The following is a 15,520-nucleotide window of genomic DNA, read 5'->3' as shown; positions in this document are numbered from 1 at the left end:
AGGATCCTTAATATTTAATCATTTCAAAACAGCACATTAAAAATTGAGTAAATACAGAGAGGAAAGGTAGCAGCATTTATCTATAATTACATTTTTAGCTGTAGGATTTATATATGCAGAATCACAAGACTATTTACTAAATAACACCACAGATGCTTTTTTTTTTAAGCATACTTCAATGTACTCTACAGGCCTTTGAATTATTCAGACGAAGAATTCACCCAAAAGGCAGTATCAAGATGTAATTAATTAAAATTTTAAAATAATGTTAATTTAAAAATAACTAGAAATTAGTTACAATACAGTCTATTCAGTTTTTTGTCAAACTGCTTCGTAGCAAAAAAAGTCTTATGATGTTTTATTCAACTCTACCGGTCAGAAATTGATGAACTTTAAGGAGTTTCAAAATTAATGTATATATTCTGTCAGAAAGATGTCGAATAATAAATTAAATTATCAGCTTACCGGATTTCAAGGCAACCTAGTTTCAAAGCAATTTCCTGGTCCACTTGATCTGCTATTTCTAACATATAGTCATTTTTCACCTGCAGCAAAAGAAGCAGGTAGGCATCACAGAAAGATCAGTTCAGTGCCAACACAGACTAAAATATTCCCCAAACAACTTTCAAATTAATACATTTTAATTTACTGGAATGACAATTCACAGTCCAGGAAGAGAAAAAAGAATCTGTGCTCCTATTCTCCACAAATGAGCTGCATTTTGGTAAGAAACACATTTTGACCAAAATGAACTTGATTGAAAAATTCCTTATCTGTGTCAATATTGGCTATGTTTTATTAAATATAATCAAAATTCACAGAGGACTGAGCAGATTGTCACACCTGCATTGCAACTAGGAGAAGGCAGGCTGTGTTCTTGAGCTATCGTGGTCAACAGGATTTAATTATCTAGGCAGATCTAATCATGCAAATAAAACTGATAAATGCCTGGGAATTACAGTGAAAATAAAAACAGAAGTAAACAGAGAAGAATGTGCAAATTGTACTGCACACTGGCATAAAATAATGCTGAACTAGCAAGAAGAACCAAGAGTGAAACTGGGTGGTGACCATCTGCAGTAGGAAACACTTCAAATCTTCATCACATGTCCTGGACTTGTTTTATTTACCAACACAGGTAGGCAGAATCCTATTTTTTGGGGTAATACTTTCACCACACTGGAGTAAGCAATTTATACAGTAACTAAAACAACAAAAAACTCAGGCAGTAAGAGAGAATAGAACCACCACCCAAGAACTTCACTCTGCAAATCCTGCACCGGTAACAAATCTCAACAGCTTTTCCTTAACAGCTCCTGTTATCCTCTTATGAAAACGTCAAGTTGCTGTTGAGATCCTAAAGTTCCAGCAAGTCCCAAAATACCACAAAACTCCATGTGACTGACTTGTGGATCAAAGAGGGGATGATGCACTATGAAAGCAACACACTTCACCAAGTGGGCTTGTTGAGTGATGACAAGTTGTAAGAACAACTATTTCAAACTACTACTGCTATGAAATGCTTCATTTAGGAGATAAGGAAGTACAGCCGTGGATCCAACAGCTGGAGGTGTTCTCCACTCAGCATTCTCCTCGGAACACATGAGCATCCCCCACAGCATCCCCTCAGCACCAGTGTGGCAGCTGGCTCCTGCTCCCAACTACAAACAAATCCCTAAAAACTTCCTAGATCTGAATTGCATGACAAGTTTTAATTTGTTATTGAAAGAAGAATTATGATAAATTGTGCAAGAGTGAGAAAATGAATTGTTACAACAGCTGAAACATGAGAAAAAAGCTTCCTGCATTTGAATTCATACAGGCACTCAATATGACAAAATAATGAGCTTACTCTTCTCAATTCAATTCCTACAAATACTAATGAGACAGGAGAATAATTGCCCTTCAGCATCATGTAGTGCACTATTTGTACATACATACAGAAATAATAATTCTGTATTCCCATAGTAATAGTATACACAATATGAATTAATAATTCTCCTCTTCATTATGCTCACAATTTTAAATAATTTGATTTAGATTAGATACTGAAAGGGTGGTCAGGGATTGGAACCAGACTGTGCAGGAAAATGGTGGAATCACCATGCCTGGAAGCATTCAAAGTATGGATGCAGCCCTTGGGGACATGGTTCAGTTGTGGATGTGGCAGTGCTGGGCTAGTGGTTGATATTTCAAGTCTTTTACAATCTAAACGGTTCTATGATCCAATAAAGAGCAAAATGCAATAAATTACACCAGGATCTCTATTCATGAGAAAGGACTTTGAACTGGTCCTGCACTAAAACTGTCAGACAGAAGCTCAGGGCAGGTAAATTAGGAATGGAGTTTCAGGCTCCACGAAGTGCCATAAATGACCTCTGCAAATACACGGGAGTGGGGAAAACAGCACAGCTCTCCTCACCCTCAGGTCTACGTGGGGATACCTCCAAATGAAAAAAAGTGTTGAATATGAGGTCAGATCATATATGGATGCCCAAATTCCAGAAATTCTCACGTCCTTTTTCTGAGAACTCACCTGCATGTACAGCCTAAATTACCTCACCTAGCAAGTAAACCTGTTCACAAAATCCCTTGGCTAACCTGCCTTACACCCACCCAAATCAAATATCCATTGACTGATCACTTATATTTCATTAAACTTTTTCTCTTTTTTTGGAAACTACAGATTCAGTTTTTTTAATCATTTCAACCATTTTTCATCATCAGAAAATTTCAAAGCCATTATCCACCTATCATTTGAGGTATTCAGACACCAAGAAGAACTGGCTGTAGCAAAGTAGATTTTCAGTCCTGACACACAAAAGTTCCACTTGCAGGAACGATCTAATTTAAGGCCCAATGTATTATGATCAAATGTGGATTCATTTATCTTCACAGCAGCTCTTTGCCCTGTGGATCCCAGAGCTCCAGTGCTCGATTTGTTAAACTAAACAGCTTAAGAGCATCTCCACTTTCATGCAAACATGATTTTAAAACGCTGCTAGCCTCCTATTCCATAAATAAATAAGCAACATTACCCAAATATTTAAAGTTTGGGGTTTATCTCCTCTTGCCCTGCAGCTTGTGAGCTTTCACAAATTTCAGTCATGTTCCCAATTTGACTCTGCAACTACAGACTCAGGTATTGACTAAAAAAATGTAAAAGACCATCCCCCATTCCACCAAAATGGAAGGGGAAAAAGAAGTCTTTTACATTACATACACCTACTTATTTTAGTGTTTAAATTTTGTGAGTTATAAAAAGAGTTTATGAGTTTCAGGAAACCTGTGGCAAGAATGCAGTGGTCTGGATTTAACAGTGTCCTACTATGGATAGTCAAGGGTGCTTGGTTTTTCCCTTTTTTCATAAACCTGCCTGCACGCTTTCTTCTTTCAATTTCAGCAAGGGAAAAAAAAAGCAGATTCCATTTCTACTCCCAGAATACCAATGAGAACTTCTCTTATCACCTTTAATTTTGCTTGACTATTCTCTTTGAGATGGCATCAGATCAATGCATGAACTAATGCCTGTGCAGAGATTAGATAAGAATTTCATAGGAGGTTCAGCACAACCTCCTAAGGAAAAAGCCTGAGCAAATATTAAGTGGAAGAGACATAAGAGATAATTTAATGGTAATTAAATGCACTGTCACAAGGCAATTGAATAGTTTTCCAAGAAGTCTTTTGTGCTTGCTCAATTATAACTTTTATTATTATTATTATTATTGTTAATATAATTAAACGAGAGAAATGAGAATATTTTCTGGCTTAGACAAACAAAGACTTCATCTTCAAGAGCACAAAGCCTATATCCATACAAAGGCATAAAAACTGAACTCTTAGAAATCTAACAAAACCTATCAGGTTTTTTTCTGCTGATTACAAATTCAGAAGTATGTTAACAGAGAGGATGTATCTCCTCTGCAGGGTCTGGAGATCCTGTTATCTGTGAGCTCGTCATACTCCCTGGCAGTGTGTGCAGACCTCTGGCTGCACTTCCTACGGCTTGGAAATCCAGTGTGCAATACCTGGAGAAGCTGAAGAATACATCTATATATATATACACAGATATATAAACACACACATCCTTTTCAAGCAGATCAAGCACCACTGCTGTAATCTCCTCCACAATTTAACTGTTCAGAATGGGATCTCTCTAAAGGCTAAACCATAAAAACCACACAGGATGCTACTTGATACACCTGCATTTTACCTAGTTTGTAAGACAAAACCAGTTAACAGAAACTTGTCACACAAATCTGGTTTTGAAAAAGCCACCCCAAAAACCCAAGTGGCCAAACAAGAAACCAAACCAGCAACCCCTGATTTCTTTCCCAAGCCCAACAAAGCCTTTAAAGCAAAACCTGTGTGCCATTACGTCATTTATACCCCACACTAGAGACCAGATGCTCTGGCAATGATAAAATTACATGAAGTCTGTATTTATCTCCAATAGTTTATGGTGACAAAGTTACAGCAATAAAAGCGCATGAAGATCAACAAGACAAACACTTGGATTGATACCAGGATTAAGAATTCAAGTGTCAACACTGCTAAAATGCTATATACTTTTTATTTGGTAAAAATCAAAACCCAAAATAATGGTATCTGAAGTGAGTCACTTGGTGTATGTTGCTTCCACTGACTTACTCATTTTGTATTCCCACATAATGTGCTTATCTTATCTCCCTGAGAAAAATATATTGGAAAAGAGTTTAAAAGAGTATAAGAGACAAAAGTAATTCATTTTTGCAAACTGCTGTGCTGATTTCAAGAACCTTTTTCCTTGGATGTTTTTTTTTTTTAGTATGTTCTAACAAATTTAAGTCAGGTTTACAGTCAAGCAGGTGCACGCTTCGGGGGGAAAGGATTAGTGTACTTAAGTTCCATTAAACATGGAATAATGAAAAAAAAATCTGCTTCAGGCTTCCAGGCAAGTATTACTGCAGTGCCAGTGTCAGAGGAAGTAACTCTACTGAAATTTGCTCATTCACGGGGTGGCAAATCAGAATTAAAGTGTGACCTAAACTTCACATTTGGACTTGACTTCTTGGCCACAATAGCTATGAACAGTCTGATACAAAAAAGGGCTGCAGTGGGGAAATGGGAATGCCAGGCATAAAGGCACCTCTCAGAAAAGAAGTCCTTCAACATGTTCTGACAAAATAACAAATGAAACAAAATTGTCATTGCTCCCCACACACACAGAATATGCATCACCCACCATCAGTGAATAAATGCTTAGAAAGGCCAGTAATAGCCAAAGCAAAAAAGGATTTTGAATCAACAATCGTACGCCATATTTCTTGATTTATTACTGCCCTGATATTCAGTAACAATTCATTTGATTTAAAATACATTTTATTCTCAACAGTATTTTTTTTTTTTTAATCACTCTTCTTCTTTTAGCCAGAACAGAAATCTTTCTTCTGTCACCAGTATTTCGGCCATTAAACGTTCAAAGATATTCCTAAATCACAACAAAAGAAAGGAGGTGAACACAACGTGAACTAAAAGGCTTTTCCCACACGGAAATGGGCACATAAACACAAACCCAGTTTCATTTCTGATGTCAAGACTTATAAAAAAATTTGTTCTTTTACTTGAATGGGGAAATTACTGATGGTGTCACTTCTAAATTCTCACAATTTACTAGAAAATAATGGGCAGTTTCCCAGCTACAGAAATGGACAGCAAATTCCAGACGGAACAATTTAAAATAAAAATTGAAAACAGAGGAAAGCCCATGCTTGTGAAAACGGAGAAATTAGAGAACAGCCCTATGCTATGATTTAAGGAGAAATCTATCACTGGCCTTGTATTTTATATACCAGCTGCTACTTTCAAAAGCCATCTGCTTCATTTTCCTGCACACGAGTTTTTTATGCAGCTGCAGTATTTCAGAAGAAGGTTCACCCAGGCTGACAAGCAGTTCATAAAAACACCATGCTAGATTTAGATTTCTTTATTAAGAACAACAGTAAAATAATTGTGAACTTGGCAAATGCTTTCCAGTTTAGGGATTTTTTTTTAAAAAAAGCTATTAGATACTGTGTCTTAAAAAGATATTTTAGGTTTAAACTTCTTTATAGCCTTATAAATTATTACATTAAATTATCAAACTTGACATTGAGTTCTCAAGCATAAATATTGTGGAAATTCTTTACCATCAAATGGTGTCTCAAAAAGAGCAAAGACCAATAATTAGCCACTACTAGCTTTCCTAGCTTAATGTTACCAAGACATTTCCCACAGGACAAACTCCAATTTTTCAGGAGGACAGTTTAAAAATAAGCAATCCATTTCTCTTGCTTTTCTTTCAATCTCTATGACCTACTTGCACAACTTGGTCCTTTTTTAATTCTATTTTTTTCCCAAATTTGCACTGCTTTGAACAATGCATTTAAACAACCCTTCAGTGACTAAGTTCCCACTGAAGAGTTAAGACCATACTCAAAAAGAATATTCATCCCAACATATGAGATATTTAGATAAGCAAGCAAAGAAAATGTCTTCTGTACTCCACTCAGTACACAGCACACAAACAGTAATTACAATCATTTAATGAAGCATGAAAACAAAGATTTATATTACATCATTTTCTCCTTATCCATTTGTTCTACACATTTATTTTTAGCTGGTGCTTTTATATATAGGGAAATTATGTACTTCTGCTTGGTGAAATTTATGTTAAAAAAACTGTCTCTTAATTGTCCTGTATATGCAATAATTTATTTATTCTCAGTAATATCCCTGTGTTTATTTTTAACAGCTCAGGTGTGTTCTAGCACCTGCTTTTAAACAATCAAGTTTCTAACCGTGGAAGATAATTTGGTACATCACAATTCACCCTCAGCCACCACAGAGTTCAACCAGGATCTTTGTTTTACATCAACACACAACACTTCTGGTGACACCCATCCCACCACAACCCTGAGAAATTATTCCTGCAATTTACCCGTTCCAGCTTCTGTAATGAAAGACCAGAAATATCTCAATACATCCATGGGAAAAGCTCATCTTCAGCAACCACTTTTGTGACCAAGACAAAAATCCAAGTATACAGCTCATTTTTCCCCATAATTTCCCATCCAAAATGAAGGACATTGCTCTGCTCTGCGCCTGGCAGCAGGTACAACAAACAATTCCACCCCAATCCACGACACAACTTTCCTGAGTATCCCACCAAAAAGACTTATCTCAGATATTCTCTGGTTTCAGCTGTATTGCTCCTTGTAGGGTTAAACACACCACAGAATCACTGCAGGACAGACACATGACTGGGTTAATGTGGAACAGCCATCCAATATAAACCCTGAGATCTGTAAGGACCAAACTGCTCCTCCTTTTCCAACAGCAGGTTCATGTAGGACACCAAATTTTCATCACTACAAAATCAGCTTGGATGAACAGGGGCCCAACCCTCACTACTACAGCTTCAGAAATCTGATGCAGCATTAACCCTGAAAGATTTGTGCCTCATCTGCTCTGAATGAAGCCCCATATGCACAAAAGCCCAAAGCCTGCTTCTAATGTCATCAGTATTTTTAGGAGCTACCTTAATGAGCATAATGGTAGTTTTTAAAACACACACAGGAGGGAAACACATATGCGTTCCCACCCCTATTTACCCATCTGATAGTATTAAATTTGCTATAGGAGCTAAGTCAATATTAGGGAAAATTAGGGCTTTGGCCTCCTCCAGGGGAGTTAAAAGCCCAGATCCAGTATCAGGATAACATTCATCTGCCATCTGCCCTCAGCCGCTCCTCCTCTTCGTGTCCCAAGGTCACAGTCTATATTATCTAGGGGTGATCTTTGACATCTCTAACTAATTTTGGAAGCTCCTCTGCTAATAATAAGGGCATTAGAGATGGGCTGGGGGAAAACCAACTTCTGACAAGGCATTGTTAGGGGCAGAGCAGCTAAAAATGACGCCGTCTGTCCGAGTGGGCTGAGCTCCAGATGTCACTGCAAGAGATGCTGCTGCCTCACAGCTCTTCCCCAAAGTAGGACTGGACTCTTGGGAGCCATACAGAACTCAACCTACTGAACAAGCCTTGCTCCCAGCTAATTTTATACTTCTTTCCAACACAGTTTTGAGTTTCCAGATCAAGCGAGTCCAAGCATCAACGAAAATCAGCTTTTCTGTGGGTTTCTTTTTGTTGTCATACACAACTTTATATGCTAATTACAGTCACGTTTTGTTCCACACTACTAAAAAGACATATCCACACATCAATACATGGAAACCTGTCCCTTGCATTTTAAATTTAGCAGGCTGAATAATGAGCAATTCGAGAAAAGCTCACAAGGATGATTTGCACCGCTCTGGCTGACAGGTGGAAATTTTAAATCAAAGCAACCCCTTCCCTTTGGCCCGAGCTTGGCTGATCACTTAGGTGTTAAGGAAGTTTCACATTCCTACCATACAGCACCAAGGGAAAGCAGACATGGGGCACACAACATTCCTAGCCAAAGTAACTCCACAACTATACAAACAGCAGAGCCTAAAACAAGAATGTCAGCATAGTACTGAGGGTATTAATCAATTTTTACAGGAAAAAATAAGTACTTTATGGGAGATTGTGAATTACAGCAACTTCAGAAACCTACCCCTGTCAAGGAACTGTCTTTTAACTGTCTTTTCAAGCTGACAGGAGAGGCTCACATTAATTTATATTTTTATCAAAAAATACGTATTTTAGTACTTTTTCATCAGCAGCACTTCTTATATTGCCACTTCCCTGTAGGACAGTTTATATCTCAGCCTTTAAGTCTTCATGAAAGATCTGCTGGGTTGTGGGTGGGTTTTTTTGTTTTGTTGAGGGGTTTTTGTTTTAAATGGCCTCCTAACATCAGGAACAACGCCAGCTTTTCTCCCAATGTCCTTCATTTCCTTCAAAGCTTCTCCTGTCAAAGTCATTTGCTTTAGGTCTCCTATTTTTATTAGGGTGTAAGAGATGTTTTTATTTAATTAGGTTAAAGAATCTAATTCCCAGACTGCATTTCAAATTATATCTCATGCACCTAAGCCTTATAAAACTTTAATCATTAAGTTATTACAGTAATTGCCTGGACTTAAAATTTCCTACATGTCAGGGACAGAGTTATAAAAATAATTTAATTTGCATGATGTATTTATCTGCCACAATATAAAGAGATATTTCATTTAATGAAATACCTTTTGAGCGTGAACATAATCTTTAAGACACTACAGGGACAAAGAAAAGAAGTGCCTGTCGTTCACAAGAAACTTTTTCTCCTCTTTTTCAGAGGATGTTTTTCCCTTACTTTTTTTTTTTTTTTTTTTTTTTTTTTTTTTTTTTAATACGAAAAAGTGTAATTTTTTTCTCTTTTCTTTTTAAGAAGAGTTTTCTTATGAAAATGAACCTGCAGTGTACTTGTCTGGTGAGACACAGAACCCTTGTGGCACAGAATTCAGCTCAATTTTTTCAGGGCATCATTGACCTGCCCTAACTTCGAGATCATTCCTTGCTTGCAATTCCTTCCTTCAAAAACTTTGATTAATTTTAAAATGCAAATTCAAACCACAGTTCAGTCCTGTGGTCTCCTTTATTATATATATGAACATCTCCAGGGTAGCTCCATACTGCAGGCTAAACAAGCCAGCAGAGAAAAATTCAACACTGATAAAAACAACCTCTTCTTGTTAGCTGGGATCTAAAAAAATACTCCAAGAAGTTACTTTAAAAGTCTTCTGTCTGAAGCACAAGGACAGCAACAATGGAACAGCTGATGCCCAAGAGCTGCCCCCACCCCCCATACAGATGCTTACTCCCTTTTCATCAAGGGATAAACCATCTCCAATTACTGCAGGCTAACATGTTATTCAAGGATAAATGTGTGCAGGCTCTTGTCCCACAATAAAAGGAAGGCAATTCAAGTAGCTTACGTCTGATTCTCATTACATGAATGTTTTTAAAAGCTGTATTCTATCTTAATTTGAGATATGGCTTTCACTCCTCACTCAGCTACTAAGGAAAAATAGAGGAGCCTGTCCCCTTTATTTTCACCTCCCAACAGCTATGTCACTGGAACACAGGGAAAGGAAGACACTCACCAGGAATTTCACCAACACTTATTTAAAGCAACTGAAAATACCCCCAAAAAGGACAGGAAAACGGTGAAATCTTATTTCATTACTTAAAACCTGCGATTTTTAATACTCATTTTGTACCTTTATGTTTGTTTTCTCTGAAAAATGTTAAAAAATACAAAACCCTAGACATCGTCATTAGAGATCTACAAAACAGTCAACAGAACACACACACACACACACAAAGGATGCTACTTCTTGATAAAACTTAGAGCACTTTTATTCACTGTACCTCATGTTTAAGGTTTTCTGGGCGGGATTAGAGCTCACTTTGGTTCAGATTTGGGTATTCAATACCACAGGACACAACTGAAGGCTGGCACACAAAACCTGTGCAGCGAGCATCTGCCAACTGTGCAGACAACCATAAATCTGGCTTTTCCTGATTTTTGAATACTTCAGCCTCACAATTCCAACAGCACTGGGTGGGATCCAATTTGCCTAATTTGGCTGAAACTGAAAGCAGTAGAGCCCAAGGGAGTCATGCAGTCGATGCAGAATCACCACCCAAATGCTTCACAGATTGAAAAAAGAGATGACACCCCTGCAGTCCTGTCACCCACTACCTCTGACACCTGCCAGAGAGAGCAGTAACAAAACAAAAAGACACAGTTCCAGCATTAGTTTGTTGATCAGAGCTCTCAAATGGGATGTGAAATGACATGATTGGAACACACAGCTCCTCCAGTGAAGGGGAATGACCTAAAGATCAGCCTCTCCCCATCTCTGGCCTCAAAGCTGAGGCACAGCCTGAGCACAAGAAGCACCGCCTGGCATCGTTAGTGGGACTGATTCTGATGTTATTAACGAGTTGTGTGGTTTCCCCCTGATCCCACACACTAATTTTAATCCCTTGCTGTACAGATTGCAGAATGAAAGGTCCCATTAAGTGCCCTGCTTTACACTTCCAATTAAGAGCAGCTCACGCCCACCGCAGATGGCAGAACGAGCGCTACGATCACAGCACGTCAAGCCACAAACCCAGTTCTGGGCACAAGTTCTTGATTTGTTTGAGACTCTTGAAGATGAAGAATATTCAAAAACAAAGAAAGGTCAGAGCACCCTTAAAACAGTCAAAAATCAAGGAGAAAATAGTGATTTCACATACAAGCCCAAGCTGAGAAGTCTGAAATGCAGGGATTTGCACAGGGCAGTGCACTCATTCAAGTGAATGGGAGTAGTCATGCATGTGAAGGCACAAACGTGTGCCAGCTTTGGGCTTAACAGCTTGATAATTGTGGTTTGGGTGAGCTGGATGAATAAATCCTGTCTGTTGACAGTGATTAAGGTAACATTTTGTTATCTTTACAAAATGTTCTGTACTTTTCCAGAAGATGAAGATCACTTGAGGATTTAAACTTTCTTTTTCTTTCTTTGTCTGTTGTTTTTCAACAACATTGTGGCTTGCAACTCAGATTCAACAAAATCATTACAATTCCAAAATCCATGCATGACAGAGGTAACCATGTTTCTTTTCCTTCTCCATGAAGTTTTAAATTTATTGCTATACATTTTTAATAGACAAACAATGTGTCTGGATGTTACCAAGTCAGCAATAAGGTTCCCAGTCTCATCCTAAAAAGAAAATCACAGGCATCTGTTCCTCACAAAAATCTTTTTTACTCATTTGTAACACACAAGACAGCAATGTCTTTGAATTTTACACTGAGAATAGCCAATCTGACAGCAGAGGTGTTGTTTCTGTCGGATTTTTAAAATTTTGTAACTGGGTTCTACGCTCCTTATCTCTGACAGTTACTTCTGTGCAGAAAGCTCAGGATATCTATGCATGCATGTATGAATTCTGTACATTCTGTTGTTCTTGCCTACACACAACATGATGCCTCTGAATGAGAGCAGTGGTTAGCAAAAGATGTTAAAATGTTGCAAGAATGACACTGAGACAGAACTGAATGTGAAAAATCATCTTTCTTGTTTTTTCATCCTCCCCTCTGCTGTAGGTCTGGTTTATGATGCAGTGTTACTGCTTAAATTCTTCTCTTGCCTTCTTTTTGTACGTCACTGCTGGTGCCTTAACACTTCACCACATAAAAGTTATTATCCTAGTTTATCCAAGAGGACAAGTGAAATTTATGGAGCAAAGCAGAATCATGGATAGAGAATGACAGCTCTGGAAAGTTCTGCACCTGATTTACATGACAACAGAGACCCAAATACCTTACAGCACCCCAAAAGAAAGAGCAGTGACTTTTAAAGAACGGGATTCAGAAATACCTCACTATAAGGTGAAAAGGAAAGGAGAAGAGAAAATAAATGGGATGATGTGCAGAGCAAGGAGACAAGAACCTCCGGTTTTCATTTTATAACAGCACTGAGATTGAGGGCATTGTCAGATACAGGCAGCTGTCAGCTTTGCCTATCGGTCCTGATGACCTTCAAAAACCTTCTATTCTGAGCCACTTGTATCTCTTTGTAATGATTTCTCCAAATTTAGGTAGAAGTTAACAAATATTCCTCTGGCATTTCAAACTCCTTGCTTTAAAGAAACAGTTCCCTGAGGCAGAAAGGAGAGGCTGGCCAGGTATTGAACAGGAAAGTAATGGAGTTCAGGAAATTATTTTGGAGCTCATCACCCACTTGTGCGTCGTGGGAAACATAAATCTCCTGTGTTTAAAGCCAGCATGAAGGAAGTCCCTTGCTGCTAAAGGAAAAAGGAACATGATTTTGTTGTACAAGAACCCCTGGCAGTACTACACTAAAAATTCACCAAAATTCAGACATTTTAGGCAGAATCCAGCACATCACACAAATCACTTAAACTAGAATGTGAAGTCCAAAGAAGCACTGCAAGAGAAGTGTCTTTTCAGCCACCATATTCATCACAGATCAATACAAAAATTGCATCACACAGTAAAAAAAAAAATTAAAAGCAATTTACCTAAGACACGAATGTGTGTGCACAATTGTGCTTGCTGAAGTTAGGGGACAGGGTAACCATTTTAACAAACCCCAATCATTAAAAATCCTGATTCCCCTAAAAAATATCCCCAGAGGGTTCTATTGTGAACTTGTCAGTCTAAAAGCAGATTAAAATCACTTAACTGAATACAATTAGAATTTAGTGCCTAATTTATAGAAATTGGCACTATCACACGGTTTTAGTAATCCAGAAGAGATTTTAAACCCAAGAAAATAACCTCAATATGAGTGGAAAAAGCATTTGATGGTTTGTAGTGAAATTGTCACTTACTTACACTTGCAAAAATAAAGAAATTCATCAGTTTAATCAAGTGTGAATTAACTGTAAGAAGCCAGTGGAACAACAGTCAATTTTATCTGAGTTAGGACAATTATTACCTGCAGAATCACTTTGGTTTTGGAACATATTCTTTATCACTTCTCAAGGAGAAGGATGCCATGAGCTTTGTGCCCTTTCTGCTTTATATATTCAAACTTAAATTTCTTCCATTTTTCTGTTTCTGCAGTAATATGGTACCCACATAAACAAACACAGAGTTTTCTAAATTCAGCAAAATCAGTGAAAGACGAAGTAGAAGAACTGAACATACCTGCTGATAGAAAAAATTTAGAGTTGGTTTGTCCTCGGTGAACTGGTTTAGAAATCCTTTTGGCAAATACCGAATTCTCAATTCATATCTGGAAAGCAAGAAAAAGAGACTGTTGAGCAGAATTAAAATTAAGATTTCCTCGCAACTTTCTTAAAAATAGAAATAAAGTCAAAATATTAGAAAACTAATGGAAAATTTCCTTTTTGATTACTCAAGAGAACTAAATTGGAATTTATCTGTAACTGAAATTTCACAGAGATGCTTACAAAGGACCTTTGTAACAGAAGCAAACTTAGAGCTCTGCTGCCTTCTCAGAGCTTCAGAGAGGACCAAAGCATCAAGACTTGGAGCAGATAAGCTCCAGATCCACGGGAAGGGAGGCTCCAGTTAGGTGACAACAGATGAGCTGCCAGAAGATCTGACATGACCCCTGGCAACAGCTTTTATCTCTGGTTCTCACAAGCAGGCACTTGAAACACTGATCCTGCTGCTCCAGGAGTGACAAACAGTGTCACTCACCAGGGAGCCACATCCTACAGGAGAACCCTCCCTGAGATCAATGCTCTAATATTCACCTCTGGATTTTCCATAGGTTTTAAAGAGATTTCTCTGTAAAAAGGTTTCCTGCTCCTTTATTCATCATCAAAACCCATAAAAAAAGCAAACAGTTTTGAGAACCTGACAGTCATATCATTTAAAGTAATTGTACACCAGAACTGAAGGAAATTCAGAATGAGCCTTGACCCACAACCTACACCAAATCTGTATCCCTTCTCAAACCCTAACTTCTGCTTTTAGCCCCTAAATTTAGTAATATTTCTTGTCATAAACTTCTGCTTTCAATCCCTAAATTTAGTATTATTGCTTGTCCTGTGGTAACAGCCCACAGTGTTTGACACAAACTGTTTGCTTCCTCCTCTGACACATTCCTTCAATGAAAGTCTGATAATGAATGTCTCCATCCCTTGGGCTGTGCCAACACAGCATATCCTAACTAACACTCTTAACAGTACTTCCCCAAGTAAGAATATTTAACAATCTGCTCACGATAAGAGCAAATATTGCAACATTTCAATCTGTTGGTTTCAGTAGGACAAGAACTTCTTTTCAGCAAGTGATTTGGCTGTCTGTAATCAAGATTTACAAGAGGATTTGGGAAAAATTTACTAGGGTTAAGTGTTGCCTAGGTTTCCACTGCAAGCTGAAGTTGCAATATCCTTGTTTAGTTTGAATTCATTGAAAATACACTGACCTGTTAGAAACCATTAAAGTAAGAAAAAAAAAATCTGGAAATTGTAAATACCCACATTGTATACAAAAAAATACTAGAATCTTGTAGTACAGCAATATATTTCATCATTCCTGTGCAAAGAAAACGTGCTGTTAAATTAAAGAGTGAAATGCAGGAGAGGCTGAGAACACCTGACAGAGTAGATTTACACTGGATGTAAGGAAGAAATGTTTTACTCTGGGTGTGATGAGGCCCTGGCACAGAGAAGCTGTAGCTGCCCCATCCCTGGAAGTGCTCAAGGCCAGGTTGGATGGGACTTGGAGCAACCTGGGCTGGTGGAAGGTGTCTCTGCCCATGGCAGGGGGTTGGACTCAGTGATCCTTAAATCCCCTTCTCAATCCAAACCATTCTGTGACACAAGGACACAGACAAACGAAGACTCAAAGTCACAGCTGAGACAAACTCTCACAGATTACTCTCATATGTAAGGGAACACAGAACCACCTTCTATTGCTGATCAGCTTTTACATTTCATGATCCCCAGCAGATAACTAGTTATCCACTAAAATTTAGCTATCAGCCAAATTGTACCTCCAGGTATTTACATGTCAGGGAGAGAAGGCAGCATGAGCCCACTTT

The 15,520-nt window shown here is 38.0% G+C and overlaps 1 protein-coding gene across 18 annotated transcripts in view; it reads right to left on the bottom strand.

Moving 5' to 3' along the window:
* The window catches only part of PTK2 (protein tyrosine kinase 2), a 189,863-nt gene that overhangs the window by 74,717 nt on the left and 99,626 nt on the right, over positions 1-15,520 (bottom strand). For all 18 annotated transcript variants that reach the window (XM_040087474.2, XM_058424138.1, XM_058424167.1 and 15 more), the window contains 2 exons: positions 13,651-13,738; positions 466-545 (listed from right to left, as the gene is read on the bottom strand). In XM_040087474.2, the coding sequence (XP_039943408.1) occupies positions 466-545; positions 13,651-13,738 (168 nt within the window). The remainder of the gene's footprint in view (positions 1-465; positions 546-13,650; positions 13,739-15,520) is intronic.

The sequence above is a fragment of the Hirundo rustica genome, chromosome 1 (assembly GCF_015227805.2).
Source record: "Hirundo rustica isolate bHirRus1 chromosome 1, bHirRus1.pri.v3, whole genome shotgun sequence".
Taxonomy (NCBI): domain Eukaryota; kingdom Metazoa; phylum Chordata; class Aves; order Passeriformes; family Hirundinidae; genus Hirundo; species Hirundo rustica.
The sequence above is the reverse complement of the archived record's forward strand: the minus strand, read 5'-3'. Positions and strand labels throughout refer to the sequence as shown.